Source organism: Corvus hawaiiensis, chromosome 12 (genome assembly GCF_020740725.1).
Source record: "Corvus hawaiiensis isolate bCorHaw1 chromosome 12, bCorHaw1.pri.cur, whole genome shotgun sequence".
NCBI lineage: Eukaryota > Metazoa > Chordata > Aves > Passeriformes > Corvidae > Corvus > Corvus hawaiiensis.
The window spans coordinates 15,201,990-15,220,000 of NC_063224.1; the positions used below are offsets into that span (position 1 = coordinate 15,201,990).

Sequence of the window (18,011 nt, forward strand, 5' to 3'; positions counted from 1 at the left end):
GTTAATTGGTCCAACGAACACTTCTAATTAGCTCTATATTTGCTTAGCAAAAAGTTTTACAAATTCCAATTGTGAAAAGCAGCTATTTTGAGCTGGTAAGCATGTTGCAGAATCAGCTATGATTTTTCTATAGTTCTCAGCCCTTGAAGGCACAATTTAATTTTTCATGTATGCATACTAGCAACGGTAAACACTTGCGAGTGTAAAGAACCTTCTTTAATTAGCTGCACAACAATTAAAGGATTCACAAACTAAATTGAACCCTGTCTCTGTGCTTACTAGCTGAATTCTACCACCTGTCACAACAGCACTTTGTTCAATCTGTTATGCAAAATCATTATAGCAATATAGCTGAGGAAAAAAAAAGAGAAAACAGCAATTATTTCTTACTTTTCTCTTGAATGGGTTATTTTGGGTTATACTGATGTCAGGTTCATTGAAGCTAACCTTTTGAAATCTGTAACAGCATAATACTTATATGGCAGGCTTAGAATAGCTAGAAGAATATTTTGTTTTACCCTTTTAAGAGCAAGTGAGGCACATCCTGAAAGTACTGTACTTTCTCTGATCATTTGGAGGAAAAAGAACTCACCAAAACTGTGCTAACTCCTGCAGCAGCCTGTTATTGCTCTTTGTCAGACAAAAAAATGACCAATATCTAATAATACAAAATACTCTTTTGTTATTAAAACTTGTAAGCCAATATGAAAACTAATTTTAAAACCCACTGGTTTCCTAAAGTGGAAAGAGCTGCACTTTTAGCTTACCTGTCCTGGCTTCTGACATTTGTGATTATTCTTCAGATCCTGAAAATAAAGTAGCACATAAATATAATCTATAAAAGTACTGGACTTATGTGCTGACTTTATTTCTCCTTCAAGCAGAAGTGGTTAAAAATGAAGAAGTTTGCATCTCTACAGAAGAGCCTCATGTCTCATTTCGATTGCATCCTTTTGCTGAAGGGAGCCCACAGGACCAGGTGCACAAGCACATTGGGAGTCCTGATTTGCATCCCTGTGGACAGGAGTCAGGCTCTGACAGCTCCTGGAGACCTGGCTTGGGGTGTACAAAGCTTCAGGCACCATTTCACCCCCTCTGCTTCCTGGCAGGGCAGACGCCTGGTTACCCCCTGTTCGCTCATCTTCTTGCTGATTTTGTGTTGAGTAGAATTGGAGGACACAGGAGGAAGGTGGAAATTTGTGAAAGGCCAGCTGGGAGAGGAGGTGGGCATGGGGCAAGAAGGGTGAGGGCCCACAGCAGTGCCTTGGGTCACCTGCCCTGCTGCTCCTTGCTCCAGCTCTTTGCAGGGACAATGATCTGCCCCTCAGTGCTCAGAGACCTGGGCTGCTGGTGCTGCTGAACATTCCCAGTGAAACCAGCAGCGTGTTTTCGCTGTGTGAGGACTGTGAGGCTGCGTTTAGTGAGGAAGACCTGTTTAGGTTTCTCTTTATTCCACGGTGAGAGCTGACAGGAATGTGCACCTCGCTGCCAGCTCTCCTGTGGGAGAGGCACAGGTACGTTCTGTGGGCGCTCAACAGAGCTGAGGAGCTGAAAGCGAAGCTGCCTGCTGACAGCTTCCTGAAATCATATCAATAACATATTGTTAGCTCTTGTGATTGAAGCTAAAAGAGTCTGCTGTTGGATAAAGGATACATGATATGGGCATTTCATATGCTAGGGATATAAATGAATAACTCTGCTCATTCACAGTACTTACATTTTTTACAGTATAATTTTTATACCATTGTCATTTTACAGTATTTTTGGAAAACCCAGAAGGAGAACAAAGAAGTTGTTTAATAACTCTGTGAGTTTGTTTTTTTTTTCTAAAACAGTCACTAGGAAAATAAAATTCAACAACAAAAAATTGAGAAAAGACTGTTTTTTGTTACTTAAAATATATATATATATATATATATATAAAAAGAAAGGAAAACTACAAGGAAGCCAGATACTTTGATTAAACATGACTTAAGTTCTTAGCTAATTTTGCACTGAAGTATGAGAAGCCACAATTTGCTCTATACATCTACTTCTTGCTTTCTCACCTCAAATAAGAATAGTTAGTCTATTCTGAAGTATAAAACTAAGGAGATGAAAATCCTTTTAAGTAGAAAGAGTTATAATGATCTCTATATTCATAAGTGTAGGTGCAAGGGGCTGGAATTCAGAAAAAATGAGTTTCTGCTTGGGCAACAGGAGCAATACCATTGCCCAAGCAGTGATTTTGTGTGGGAACTCCTGAATGCTGTCAGCTCTGGGGCATTTGGGATTCAGTCCTGTAGGAAGAGGATCTCTCGGATGGTCCTGTTGCAAGTAGTGGGAGCTTACTCACTGCTTCCCATGGCCAGGTCCTTAAAACTGAACAGCCAAGTATTTCCCCCTCCTTTTGTCTGGCTTTGTATTTTGCTGGTGTTACCTGGATTCACACAGGTTTGCAGCAGTGTAAATTAACACTGAGTGAAGGTTTACACGAGCTAGAGAAAGTGAACACAAACTGCTCATTTGCACAGACTTTTCAAGAGGCTTGAAATAGTTTCACTGACAGTTTGTGGCATTTATTTGTGTGTTGTATTGAAACCTTGCAGTAAAGCACTCCCTGTTAGTTCCTGGTCCTTCTGATAACAGCTGTAGCTGATCTCAGCCTGCCGTGGGACGGAAGGCTCCTGGGATCCTGTCAGTCACTCAAAGGAGTTTGGTCAGAGCCGTTCGTTGCCAGAGCTGGCTGCTAAGGATATATTACAGTTAGCAGAGTCCATCTCCCACCTGACTTTGCAACCGTAATTGAACTTGCCAGGGTCTGTCATCCTGTGATTGCATTTATCAGACTTTCTTTGTCAGCTTTGCTACCACTCGCCTATCACCACGAGAGTCTGTCTTTTCAGCCAAGGGCCTGGAATGTTGCAATTAACATCAAAATTATTTAAAGGATTTTTATCCTTCAGATAGCTTTGAAATGTTATTGTATTTTTATAGTATTCATTCTCCTCTCTATTTATCTATCTGCTATGTATCTGCCAAGTTTTCGGTGCCCTTTATTAGTGATCAGAGCTATTGTGCCAAGATAAAACAGGGGTGCCCAAACAGCAGTTGGCACCCAGCTTGTTGGATCCTGAAGGCCGTGCTGCCATTGCACTTAAACCTGTGTTCTGTTTCACCACAGTCAGCACTCACATCTCTGCTTCCTTCGAGAGATGCACAAGATGATTCCCTTTGCTGTACCTGATCCCTCAGGGCAAAGGGAGGAAATTCTGTTCCCTTCATGGACTGCACCTCACTGCAGCCAAGAGTACTGCAAGGATGGGGCCCTTTCTTCTGGTCACTTGTGTGACATCGTTATTATTATTTCCTTGGCTTAACTGCGGAACTGTTGCAACTGTTTTGTATAATCATTCAGAGGAAGAGGCAGGGTTATTGCGAGCCAGAGTAATCTCACTGCAACAGGTCGAGAGGATTTTAAAAGCAGCTGGGAAAATACAGGGAAATACCCCAAGTCATTTACTTTCAGTACAGATGTTCCTGTTCGGGGTTGTCTTCCTCCCTCTGAAAGAGCAGTGTGATGTATTTCTTTTTGCTTCTCTAAAATGACATATGAAAAAGAGCTTGTTTTCTGGAGATTTCCTGACCCCAGAGTGGGTGTCTGAGCAGTGCAGTGACTGCTAACCACACCCTGGTAAGCCTGAGCCACTTATTTCAGTGGGAAAGCAGCTTAGGAGGTACAAGTTGGCCTTAGAGTTCCCAGCTCTGCTCTCTTGCTCATGACAGTGATCAATTCATAAAGTTAAATGACTGAAGCAGTGATATATCAGTAAGAATATGGGCAGGCCAGAACACCAGTGGTATAAAGAGCATTTGTTTCCGTTTCATTTTACTTGGGTGATAACTAAGTCTATTTTTTTGTAGCCTTAGTCTGTGTGGTGTTTCCTCATCTATCTTTTCCACTTAATTCTGCAAGGAGTTTTCTCTTTCTACTTTTTGGGAGACCACAAACACAAGAGGTGTTCTGAGCGATGTTTGTTCTATTTTTCCTGCATCAACCTGCCTCCCAGCATCCCTGCCTATTTCAACTGTATCTTTTATTCCATCTCATTCCACTGAACCTAAGGCTTTCTCAGCTTTATCTTTTTTTTTTTTTTTGCCCCCTGGAAATTAGTATTAAACTAATATGATGAATAATAATTCCTCGAAGCCACTTGTATCTAAGAATCACTATGACCATCTAAGTTATGTGTGGTATTTTTTGTCACCAAGGCCATGTGTTATAGGGAGAGGAAAAAATAAATCAGTTGGATTGAGGGAAGAGAGAAGATAGAATTTGGAGATAGAAGGTATTAACAGCCAAGAATCTCAGTTATTAAAAAAAAAATAACTCCAGTATTTTAACAAAAAAAAGTTTAATGCTGACAGGTTTGCCATGAGTTAAACCCCAGGCTTTTCATCAGTCAATTTTGTTTGATAAAGAAAAGCTATCTGGCATACTGGACTAAGCAATGGGTGTCAAGAGTTCTGGATGCTGTCCCTGGCTTCTTTACAGAGGATGAGCCATCTATTTAAGTCAAGATACATGGCAAGCTTTTTCCTAAATGAGATGTGGAAATGACCGGTTAGAGATACTTATTTCTACAGTGCTGAAATTCTGAAAACCTTGGTCCCTTTATGGCCTTTTGGAGCACTGAAATTGGGCAAGTTACTTCTGAATTTCTACCTGTTTCTATTTACATTGTATTAAGATGTAGGATATTTCTGTACCCAGCAAAGAAACATTTAGCAAAAGTGTCCCTCTCCTCCGATTGAATAGATCGCAGTGCGCTTTGGTGTTGGGTGGTGCTGGAGGCCTTCAGGGAATACCAGGACAGGAGCTGGTGGAAGTAACTGCTGGGGGGAAGGAGGTGTTTAACTCCTTCCACATTTGTACTGTGGCCCTTTATGCTTTTCATGGGGGGTGATATTTTTTTTAATGTTGGTTTTCTTAAATATACGGACCTTGAAGAATGCAGATATTTATCTTTTTATTCTCTCTATATTTTTCTTCGCCTTTGTTCCCTGTTAAATGTTACTGGAAGTAGAATAAATGCAGTTATATTATATATGTACTTTGGGAGTATGTATTGTCACGTGTTCTCTTTCATGTGCAACAGGTTATGCAAGGTTTAATGTATTAATATTTATTTTTTCTTAAAACATTTTCTTAGGCACGTAGTTTCTGTCTTGATGTCATCACAGGTAGCCCATATGCTTAGTGATGTATTGTTTTGTCTACAGTCTAACTCAATAGCATGCAATTTGGAGCATCCTTAATTATCCTACAAACCATTTTGTGATAATGAAACCAAATATGGTGTAGACTTGGCTGACATCTCTGTGATATTACTTGGCATACCAAATATTTCTGTTTCAAATATAAATTGGTTACTTCTTCTTCAAAATATGCATTGTATTAATTAAATCTATACTTGAGACATCTTCCCCCCACCCCCCAAGCTGTTATAAGCATTCTCCTTTTCCTTGTTCTGTATGCAGATAGGGTTGGGTATGGGCTCTCTAATTTAACAAAAAATAGGCTAACCTTGTGGTCTTTCAGTCCTACAACTACAGTTGAGTGTGCAGTGTCTTCCCATACAACTAGGTCTTTTGTTCCACTAGAGAAAATTACTTAATTTGTTAGAGAGCATTTTTTTTTCAAAGGTTTAACTATAACAGTCTTTACCTAATAGACCTGGGATTGCAGGGAGGTGATTAATGTGAATTAAAGGATCTCTGTGGCACAGGACTAAAGGACAGAATTACGGTGCCGTTGTTGTTGGCAATCCCACTTGTGCAATTTAATTCTTCCCTAAACCAGATTTCCAACATTTTGCATAAAGTTAAAGGAAAAGCCTAATTGGACCACATACCTCTTTTTGAAACTCTCTTTATTCAGGGATGTTCTGTTTATGTATTTTCCCTGGTAGTGTGTGTCTTTGTCCCTTGAAATCCATCTATTTATTGCAGTGACACCTACTGCTGAGAGAGCTGATCCGCAACAGGCTCGGTTCCTGTTAAACTTGGCCAACAAGCAGTTCGTGACTCAACCAGCAGATGTTTCTGTGGCTCAGGTCAAAGGCAACTTATGGACTCGGGTTTTTTTGCTTTGCTCCTAGCATTAAGTGCCAGGAAAGTCAACACTAGGTACAGACAGTTGACCTGACCAGTAGCAGGAGGAACTGAACCAGGGCCCTGAGGATCTGCAAAGACCAAAGCATTAGTCTGTTCAGCCACTGTGCTGGCTACAGTCCAGCAGTTTCAGACAACTGACTATCTGATTGCATGCCTGGATTTTAGTAATGATTTTACATATTTATTTGATGATTTGTATCCAAGCTTATGCTTCTGACAGGTGCCCTTGCGAACAAAATCTTGCTGGGCTATTGCATATGAATATTTCACAGTCAATCATAGTTTGATCTTTGGGACATATGTGCATTTGACATTATGTTTAGTTGTGCACAAAATCTACGTCTAAGCCTTTGTGAAATGAAAATAAAATCATCAACCCAGCATTACAGGTTTGGATTTAAATTGTTTCTAACTATGCTTTTGAGTTCTGTGGTCTTAACTCTTCTTTCTTGATCTCTTTGGAATTGGTTCAGAGGGCCTGATCCTCCTGTCCTCACCCAGCTGAAATGCTCTGCCTTTTATTTGGAACTTTCCTGTGTGAGGAATGCAGGATTAATAGGGTCAACATTATGTATCTTTTGGTATTATATAATGGGTTAGAGCATTGCGGACTTCCAGTGCAGTGCAGTGTCCTCAGATGAGGAGATTCAGAGCCCTTTCCATGCTGTAAAAATGACAAAAAATGAAATAATAAATATGCTTTGCAAAGTCTTACAGGCATTTTATTATTTTATTTGTACTCTGTGATGGTAAAGTTGTTCATTAAAGGCTTAATTTTAAGGTTTCTTCAATCTGATGTGGATGCCAGTTAGATTAATTAAAGTGAATGATCAGATAGGAGCTACAGGAAATTGATCAAATTGGAGAGGGTTTAATCAGTTGTATACATTCCAAATTACATGAAAATAACAAATTTACTTAAAAAAAATGATGTTTCTAAAGTAACAGAAGCTTTAGTTTAATGAAGCTTTCCACAAATAAGGCTCCAATTTGAATTTTGGTATCACTCTTATCTTTACTTTTGTTGTTGAGAGATCTCTAGGAAAAAAAAGTAACGTGAGAATCAATGTTTATAAGCTAAAAAATAATGATCACAGATGCAACCAGTTCCTGGGAAAAAAAAAAAATCATGATTTTTTTTTTTTAAATTTTTTAATCTACTGAGCTTTCAGTACCAATTATTTATCTTTCTCTTCTTTGGATCTGACTTCTTAAGTATATGCAAGTGAAATGGAATAAATAAGAAGGAAAACAGATTTTGCTAAGTCACATGCAAAGTAGCAATAAATCAAACAGCTTGTCTGCATTCTTCTAATCTTTCTATTCTAATCAGTGAGTGAGATTTATAAATGACCTCTCCTCTCCTCTGTGTTCATCTTCCTAGATTGTGATCACAAACGGTTCACAGTCCGCCACTCCATGGGTGCTACCAGCCAAAGACTGTTCTGGTGATTTATCTTCCACTGATCAGTTATCAGTCCCAAAGGCTGTGCTAACTAGAAAGCACCCTACAGATGTAACAGGTATTTTAGAAAGCAACTCTCTTCCCAGCCCAGAGCGAAGGCAGTACAGCCTCAGCAAACCATTTTTTGTCTGCTAATGACTTTTGAAACTTCAAAATCCCTCTGCTAACCCTTCTTTAAGACATAAAAACTGTTGTGGAATGAGTTGGCTCTGTTGTTACTAAAGGAGTACTTTGTTTTGGAATCAATAAGCAGCTTGTTTAAATATCAGCACTACAAAGCAGCTACAGTTTTGTCAAATGCCTTCCCGGCTGCCCCCTGCGTGGTCCCGGGTGCTGGAAGATGGTGTTGGTGTGAAGCTGCAGCCCCTGGGAGCCTGCTGGGGCTGTGGGATGGGGGCAGCCCTGCTTCCCCCTCTGCTCTGGACAGGCTGTGCTCCGCTCCTGCTTCGATCCACCTCTCAGTTATTAGAAGCTGCGTGTGCTTTGCAGTGCCTACAAAACTTAAATGTGCTAATGTGACTTACAGTGATAACGAATTACCAAGCTGGCCTTAATAATATTTAAATAAAAACAAATAGATAGGACACATTACCTGTAGGTTAACTTTCTTTTTTCTAAAGACATCCTGTTATACTCCAGAAACCATATATTTTCCTAATATAATTATATTATACCCCAAGGAACAGGACACCTACTTAACCAAAACTCCTATGAAGTCGATGCAATTACTCTATTTTACATAAGTAAAATGAGAATAGAATCTGGCCTAATGTTTATTTCATTTTATCAGACTGGATAATGCTGTCCTGCTGGCACTAAATACAGCTGATCTCTCCCCTCCCCTTCCGTGCACACATGTTTTTGTTAAAATCTAACTATTTACATCTATGTCTCTTAGTATTGCCTACAAATCAGTCAAAGAAGAGTAGGTCATCTATCCTGCCCTACTGTTTATATATTAATCATCTGGCAAATAAACTGCTCAGTATCCTACCCACCTCAGTAATATTTGTGATGTAATTTGTTTGGATGCCCAAATGTCACCAGCGTTGATTGTAAGAGATGAAAAAAATGTACTTGCTCAGCACACCAAGCTCTGGGCTAAAATGTAAGCATGAAATCTCTGGTTTATTTTTGTAATAATGTTTACAGCTGTTTAATGACCCTGAAAGGGTTCAGTAGTCTGGTGTTCTGTATTTCTTAACAGGAGTGTATTATGCTTATAACAGCCTTACTTCAACTGTTTCTGCTGCAACAGTAAGAACAATATTTAATAAAAATTCAATATATATTCTGATCTCGGCAATACCTGTTTACGAGTTGCTAAGAACTGAAGCAGTCTGTATTGGAGTATTCAGAATTTGCCAATGGACCACAAGATAATGTAGATATATGTGAATTTTTCTAGCTGGAAAGATAAATACCAGGTCTATATTCTGAACGCATAAGTAACAGTGTGTGTAGCTCTAACTGCTTAGAGGATCAGGGCCAGAGCGAGCTTGTCGTCTAAACACGTGAGCTTGTAAAGCATTACTTTGCTTACTGAACTGTAAATCTTTTAACTAACCTAATCTAAGCTATAATAACAGCACAACAGTGGTTTTAAAATGACTGTTTTCTCTACAGCACTGAAGAGGGGAAAGTTTCAGTGTGTCTGTGTCCAGCAGGAATGAACAGGTGTAAATAAGAGCTGAATTTGGTCCATCTGTTTACAAAGATAACAGGTGTGTGTCTGCACATATGTGTCTGTATACAGATATGTGTGTGCCTGCATATGTTTACATGTGTGTGTAGGCATAGATTTATCTTTAAATTCTGTCTTTCTGCTTGCCATATTTTTTTTTCACTCTGTTTCCAGCAAGAGGAAGCTGAGCTTCTCGTATTACATTAATGTAGTTGTGATGACAGGCATTTCTGGTGTCATAATTGGTTTTAAATTCCAGTAATCCATTTCAAATAGTTAAATAAAATCTGTGTGTTCAATTGAAATGGCTAAAGCCAGAACTTTTGCTATTGATATCACAGGAAATAGTCTTGAGGGCAAAAATGCGAGTGAAATCAAAATAACTATTAGTATCATCAAAGGGACTTGAATGTCTCACTGCACCTTTATGTAGGAGATGAGAGACAGTATTTTTATAATATCTGTATCCCATTGTGAGTTTCATAAGCTGAGCTCCTCCTCAGAGGAACGGGATCCTGCACGCTGGGCACAGAACGAGGCCGGATGGCCACGGATGGTTGGTGAGGTGCTTCCCAAGGGTGCTCCTGCCCTGCCCAGGGCAGTGTGAACCCAGCTAGGTTGTAGCACATGTATGCAGCAGGATCAGATCAGGGCTTTTTGGCCTCAGCAACTCACTTGGGCAAGAGCTGAGGGTTTATTTAGGTTAGAAAGGGCAGCCCATAATAACTCCTGATCCCAACACGCTCTGTATGGGGCTGTGTCTTGAGGGACACTGTCTTTACACAACATTTGAGATAATTAAAGGTCAGAAATTTACTACATAAACTTCAACAAACATATTTTGAATTTCTTAACAATCTCAAATTTGATTTGCAGTTCATTTTGTAAACATTTGTTAACTACAGAGAACATTGTGCTTCTGTTCCCAGCACGAGAGATGGCAAAACATTCTGTGCTTTCCTTATATGAGAGATCAGGATCATGAAAATAATGTGATAGAATATATATTTAAAAATTGAAAGCTAGATATTTTCCCTACCATGGAGCATCACAGCAGCATTTCCAGCTTTTTTATTTTTGAATACCTTGACACTAAGGTGGGTGCCATGAACTGCAGGAGCCTCACTGGGGAATGAAAACCCCTTACCCCACCTGGTGTAACCCTGTCTGGTCATAGATCTAGACAGGGATGATGGATAAAGAGGGAGAGAATGAAATTGCTAATTTTTTTTTTTAGGGAAATTAGGCAAATTAGATTGAGTTACCTAATTCATAGTGGAATGATGGATGAATTTTGTTTCTGTCTTGCATGTGGATACAAGATGAGATTTTGGTAGGTTTTGCTGTGAGTGGGCTCAAGGATACCAAGAGTGATTTCTGTGAGAGCTGGACAGTAGCAAGGTCCCTGTGATCAGAGAAGCTGTAACTGGGCATGGCAGGAGAAGTTCACAGGGCAGTACTTTCAATGCTGTGGTTATCCTTAATGAAACCAGGCTGGAGTCAGGAACAGAGGCGACAATTCAGAGCCAGAGGAAGAACAGACCTGCAAGAAGCAGGGACAGGCGAGGGTGGAAATGCAGTTTAAGTGAAGGATACATCTTGAGATTGTGGTAGCTGGGTCCCAGAAACTGCGCAGCTGGTCAAAGTAGGTGGCATTCAGAGCTGGTTGTTGCTCACTAAGCAGAGGCTTTGCTGACTTTTCGTCATATTTAATCAAAAATATATAACATTTCCTGTGCCAAAAGATCCATGTGTGTGGGTTAGGCTCCCCCGACTTAATCCAAAATTATAAGTATTTAAATGAGAAATTATGGATTTGGTATTCCTCTAATCCATTTTTTTACTTGTTCTATCTGTATTCTACATTATATGTTTCTGTATGATTTTAGAAGACAGAAAATAGCAAAAAGGGAAAATTGGAAAACTTAAGATGTTCCAGCTACGACTGCGGTTGCTAGTTTATTAAAGTTATATTTGAAAAAGAGGCACAGCATAACTAAAATCTCAACCACAACTCCTCTCCTCAATCCAAATAACCATACATTTGAACTGATGCTTAGGGTTAAACATCAGACTTAATAAATTCCTCTGGGATCTGTCAGCATTTCCAAACTTCGATAGAGCATAAAATGCTAGAATTAACTACCCAAACCTTTCTGAGCATGTAAAGGCACCAGGTCCTATTGAGATCAACTGAGAAAAAATAAAATTCAGACTGCATTTTTGAAGCTGCTGTACAATAATGACAATTCACAAAGACCTATCAAAACCTTCTTCACTGTGTGTGTCTGCACACATGCTATGCATTTCTGGAATTGTCATGTTCTTGTTTGCAACAGGTCTTGTTTAAGTGTGGTGGGGAGAAATAACACTCTTGGTATGTGGAATCCAGACAAAAAGCAAATTTTGGGGTTTTTCTTGTTGTTTATTGGAGATTATTTGTTTGGTTGTTGGTTTTTTTTTTTTTTTTTTTTTTTTTTAAGAAGTACATAGGCAGATAATCAAAATCTCAGTCGACTTCAGGCAATGGCAGACCTTAGCACCACAGGTCTGAAGTTGCTTATTTAATCCTTTTGAACATGAAATCTGATTTGTTCCAAAATTTAGGCAAACTTTCAAAAATTTAAAAAAAGAAAAGGTGTTTGTATGTTCCCACATGTTAAATGACTGTGGTCTGCTGCACAGAAAACTTGAATGGAAATTAAGAATTTTCCTTGTTTGCTACATGCCCTTAGGTGAACACCTGGCTTGACTATGTTCTCCTACTGCCTACTTTTGGAAATCAGACGCTGCAAGCTAAACTTAAGTGGGGTCCTTTTATATACTTGATTTCTTTAATGTTTTATAAATAATAACATTGACAGCATGCAAATAATGGGTCCCCAACACGTGACCTGAATCAGAGGACTGTTAAATTTTGACAAAGATCTGCTTTATATATGGGTAATATTAGGTAGCTCATTTTCATCTTTAAAACATCATCTTTAATACACATGAATATAACTCTTTCCTGTACTTCTTACACGATCTGCATTGTGTCACAACCTCAGTCATCCTGTCAGGACCAAAGAGGTCTCCCCTCGAAGACCTCCCGTGCTTTTTTTTTAGGCCCTGATCCTGCAAATACTTAATCATGTGTGGAACTTGGCTTTCAAGAGTCACCCTTTGAAGTCTACTGGACTACTCCCACGAGCACAGTTACACGCATTTTAAGTACGTGCCAGATCTGGACCTTGAATTGTTTATCGAGTGGCCACTGTGAAGCTGTGTGAGGAACCAGAGTGTGTCCACCCAGAGTGTGCCTGGAGCCTTTGTAGAAGACAGAGTGAAAAAATGCTTTTGCCTAAAGCCACAGAGAGTGTTGACCAAATTAAGTTTTTAAGAATGTATAGAATTCAGTAGTTTTGTGAGTGAATAAAGTGTCAAATCACTCCACTGAACAACAAAGATCTTAATTATGCTCTAATATAACCTTATAGCATCATATAGTTTATGAATTAGTTATGTGAAACTTTATATTTTAAACAGAATTTTATAGATACATTATATCTGTGTAGAGTAGAGAAGTGGCAAGGATGGATTATTGTGGACAATTATGCAGACCAGAACAGAGCACTTGTGTTTAACAAACAGCTTTGAATTCTAATTTCCTGCAATATACATAGTGTAGCTACAATTTGTAGTCATTACTGTGTATTAGGAAAGTTATTAAAATTCTTAAACTTGTTGAGGCTTTCCACAACACCTTCCCCAGGTTTTAATTGGTTTTATCTAGTTCCATAAGAGAGCTCTTAAAACAAATCAAAGTGTCTTAAATCACATGTCTTACCCATCGAAGGGCAGACATATTCCTTCTATAATTTGGCAAGTTTTCCTAGGAACAGAAATTTGAAGGTTCTCAATGATGAATTAAAAGACTTGGCAGAAGATAATTTATGTGCCTTTTGATGGGCTCAGTTTCAAAATGACAAAATAACAGTGTTTTGTAACAGAAGGGTTAAATCTTAATCTCAGAGGTTTACAAAGCTGCTAGTCGCAGTCTCCTTAAAATTTAATATACCTCGTTAATGCTTACTTGCAAACACTGAAGGATTTTTATGATTATAATCATGTGTTACAGCACCTAGTACTGTTTCTAAGCAGCATACTAATCAGCTTAATGAGATATTACTGCACTTTTTGTTGACTAAAGCAAAATCCCTTTTATTGTTCTAAAGCTTGTCCTTTATTTTTTCCCAAAACATTATCTTGTTTTATTGTACACCAGTAAATATCATACCATCGGTTTTTTGTCAAATCATAAAACTATCTTTCTCATTGTAGAATGTGTAATATATTGAATATGGTTAATGGAACCGAAAGTTACAAATGGATTTCTATTTTTGGGGGGGGCGGGAGGTTGCTGGCTTTTTTAATGAAAATGGGAGAGATGCATAAGATTTCTTTTTCTATAGATTTAGAAATGCAGACAGGTGCAGTTTCACAGGAAGGACAAGGGAGGTGGTCAAAGCTGTTGCCCCTTCTGTAATAATTAGATTTTGAAATTGTCACATATTTTAAAATAGTAATTAATAGTTCTTGGTAAACATGCAGAATGAGGAAAGTGCATGTATGATCAAAATTGTCTGGCACAGTTGGCACTTAATACACTTTTAATTGTTTTTACACTAATTCCTTTGCATTATTATGAGTAGGTAAAACATAAAATGCAAATTGTACGCCGGTGATTCAATGCTTGTAACTCTTTCACAGTCTGAATCTAAAATATCTTCTGATTTTCAGAGATGGAGGAAGCTAGTTTGTGCCTTGGTGTTTCTTCAGCTGTGCCAGAAGCTGACGCCCATCTCAACAGCACCATCCTCAATGGGCAATATTCAATGAGTCAGAAGCTGCACCAGATCACTTCCCAGCTCAGCCATGCCTTCCCGGAGCTCCAGAACAGGCAGAACCCTGAGGAGAAGGCGTCAGTGCCACTAGAAGACAAAAGTCACATGTCCATAGCAAACCAGCCCATCAGCAGCCAGATGGCCCTGCTGGCAAACCAGCTCAATAGAGAGGTTGATACCAGTTTGAACGGGCGCGTGGATCTGCAGCAGTTCTTAAATGGACAAAACCTAGGGATTATGTCTCAGATGAGCGACATAGAGGATGATGCCAGGAAAAACAGAAAGTACCCCTGTCCCCTCTGTGGGAAACGCTTTCGATTCAACAGCATCCTGTCGCTACACATGCGAACTCACACTGGAGAGAAACCGTTCAAGTGTCCCTATTGTGACCACAGAGCAGCTCAAAAAGGCAACCTGAAGATACACCTGCGTACTCACAAGCTTGGAAACCTCGGCAAAGGTCGTGGAAGGGTCAGAGAAGAAAACAGACTTTTACATGAGCTGGAGGAGAGAGCAATTCTTCGGGACAAGCAGATGAAGAGCAGCCTCTTGCAGCCACGACCTGATGTGAAAGCACAGCAGCACACCCAGCCAATGCCGCTCGCAAACTGCAACTTGTCTGTGCCACCTAATCACAACACACCTGACATTTCCAACCCTGTTCCCTCTCCAAAGCCAGTCAGTGTCCAGGAAGAAGTTGTCGCTCAGACAGCTGGGTTCAGATGCACATTTTGCAAAGGCAAGTTTAAGAAGCGAGAAGAGCTGGACAGGCACATAAGGATCCTACACAAGCCTTATAAGTGCACTCTGTGTGACTTTGCCGCCTCGCAGGAGGAGGAGCTGATCAGCCACGTGGAGAAGGCTCACATAACTGCAGAGTCAGCACAGGGCCAGGGCTCCAATGGAAATGGGGAGCAATCCACCAATGAGTTTCGTTGTGAGGTGTGTGGCCAAGTGTTTAGCCAAGCCTGGTTCCTAAAAGGCCACATGAGAAAGCACAAGGATTCCTTTGAACACTGCTGTCAGATCTGTGGGAGGCGATTCAAAGAGCCTTGGTTTCTTAAAAACCACATGAAAGTTCACCTGAATAAGTTATCTGTAAAGAACAAATCTCCTAATGATCCTGAAGTACCTGTCTCCATCAGCAGCATGTCCCAGGAAGCTCACGCAAACTTGTATTCAAGATACCTGTCATGTTTGCAGAGCGGGTTTCTTCCTCCTGACAAAGCGAGCTTAAGCGAACAAAATCAAATCTATAACAAAGGAGATATGCCCATGAAAGAGAAGGAAGTCTTGGGGAAGCTTCTTTCGCCCATTTCTGGCATTGGCCACAGTATTGCTGAAGGGGATAAACATTCTTTATTGGGCTGTCTCAATCTGGTGCCTCCTCTGAAATCCAGCTGTATAGAAAGGTTACAAGCTGCCGCCAAAGCAGCAGAGATGGATCCAGTAAACAGCTATCAGGCCTGGCAGCTTATGGCAAGGGGAATGGCCATGGAACATGGCTTTTTGTCTAAAGAGCAGCAGATACAGCGCAGCCACGAAGACACTTTGGCAAATGCTGGAGTTATGTTTGATAAGGAGAAGCGGGAGTATGTGTTAGTAGGAGCAGATGGCTCTAAGCAGAAAATGCCTGCTGATTTGGTTCACAGCACTAAAATGGGCAATCAGAGAGACTTGCCAAGCAAACTAGACCCTTTAGAAGGCAGTAGAGATTTTTTGTCACATGGTATGAACCAGGGACTAGATTACAACTTACAAAGTCATGGAAACATAAAAGAAAAGCCAACTGAATGCCCGGACTGCGGAAGGGTTTTTAGAACATACCACCAAGTGGTCGTTCACTCCAGGGTCCACAAAAGAGACAGGAAAGGAGAAGATGAAATAATTCAAGGTAGTCTCGATGAGCGGCGTGGGTCTGGAAGTGATCAAGAGTCTCAGTCTGTCAGCAGGTCGACAACACCAGGGTCCTCTAACATTACTGAAGAAAGCGGAGTAGGTGGGGGTCTCTCGCAGACGGGGAGTGCTCAGGAGGACAGCCCTCATCCTTCCTCACCCTCCTCTTCAGGTATGGTAACTTCTTCCCTCTCTGCTCTGAAAGCTTCATAGCTATATTTGAAATCACGGCAGCAAAGTAGTTTGTGCATTCTCTTGTCAGGTCGTTTCCTACAGTCCACAGGGACGTGGTGTTATTTGCCAGAACATCTGTGTTTGGGTTCCTGCAATACCTTCGAGGTTAATTCTCTGCTCACCCTTTTCCCCTCTAAGGGCAGGTTTTCCAGCCTTTCAGCTGACACCTTCCCACTGTGCAGGGGCTGAGCAGCCACCAATGGCAGTCGCTTCCAGGGCCTCTCCCTCCAGGTTTTGGAAGGTGGTTTTCTCCTCCTCTTCTGTTCATGGTGTCTCTCTTGCAGATCCTTCCCTGTCCTCCGTGTAAGAGGGTGAGGAAAGATGCCTTCTTTGAGCTGTAGTTAATAGACAGCATGTTGGCTCACCTCTCTGCCCTCACTCTGACAACCACGTCAGTTCCTTAGCTATGTCCTTGTACCTGGCCACTGGACTGATTAAAAAGAGATTCACAAATACAAATTACTAACCTTTTGACAATCTTCTAACTTATGTGCAGATTTTAACTTGTATGAAGCCTTCTGCTTAATTCACATCCATTCGAAAGTACAAGAAAAATAGAAATTGGACTGAAATATTTTAATTGTATTGTATGTCATGTTAACTTGCTGTGTACAAAATAGCAAAGCAGATAATATTTCATTGGAGATGTCTATAAAATATTGAGCTTCCTGGTACAATTTTTAAAGTTCCTAGCCTATGACTGCTGAAATAAAATCTCCATGTAATAACAGGTAAGATTTCTGGCCTCATGTATATTTCCAAAGTCACTTACTAATGGATAGTAAATTGAAAGTTATATCTTCTGCCCTTTATAAAGAAAGCACCTCACTAATACTGTAATCATTCTGCAAGCCTAACAACAGAGGAAATCATGCCATAACAAATACTCTGTTACTAATGGCAACATTGATTTCTGCAATCAGCCATTAAGTCTAGAAAATGAAAGACAGTTTGAGGTACCTTAAGGCATTACATTGCCCACTGTTAAAGAGCTGGTAGCAGGCTGTTGAGGGTAATTCTTTTTAGCTTTTTTTCCCCCAGTTTCGATAAATATTTTAGTATTGGAGGCAATTCACTGTTACAGTTATTAAGTATATGCCAGTTTACTTTTGTTGTTCTTGTCATGCTCCAGTATACTCTACTTCTGAGGCCAAATTAATATAAAAATAGTGTTAGTTTGCTGGCTCTGTTACAAACCAGTAAAGAAATTGTTAAGACACATAAATCTGCACTCCACATTCCAGAGATTCCTATAGTACTTAATGCTGTTGTTTAAATACCCATGAAACACAGTCTACTCTTAGAGTCATAGCCTCGTTTACAATTTATTACTGGTGAGACACATTAGAAAATTCTATGTAGGAACAAGGCTAACAGGCGAGAGCTAATTTCATACTATATATAGTTGTTGAGATTGTGTTAAGAGGATTGAAAATATGTCAGGATGAAGAAGATTATTTTTCTAACTTTCACTTTAAAAAATCCTACACATTTAGAGGGGGGAGAAATACTCCTCTTTATTATAAAAATTGTCACTTTTGTTTTACAATGCCATAGAGCAATCAGAAATAAAAGATCCTGAAATTGTTCAAATTCTGTCTGAAGCTTTTCAGGGCTGTCAGGAAAAGTTTTGAAAAACATAGCCCCAGAGTCTTCTGAGTGAGGTTGAACTGATAGAGTTTGAAGAGGA

General features: G+C 39.9%; 1 protein-coding gene across 12 annotated transcripts in view; it reads left to right on the plus strand.

Annotated features, from left to right (window-relative positions):
* Positions 1-18,011, plus strand: part of ZNF536 (zinc finger protein 536) — a 344,571-nt gene that overhangs the window by 144,502 nt on the left and 182,058 nt on the right. For 11 of the 12 annotated variants that reach the window (XM_048316550.1, XM_048316547.1, XM_048316553.1 and 8 more), the window contains one exon: positions 14,088-16,259. In XM_048316550.1, the coding sequence (XP_048172507.1) occupies positions 14,090-16,259 (2,170 nt within the window). In that variant the 5' untranslated portion in view covers positions 14,088-14,089. Of the gene's footprint in view, positions 1-9,247; positions 9,346-14,087; positions 16,260-18,011 lie in introns of all 12 variants that reach the window. The other variant, XM_048316551.1, reaches the window with a different exon arrangement.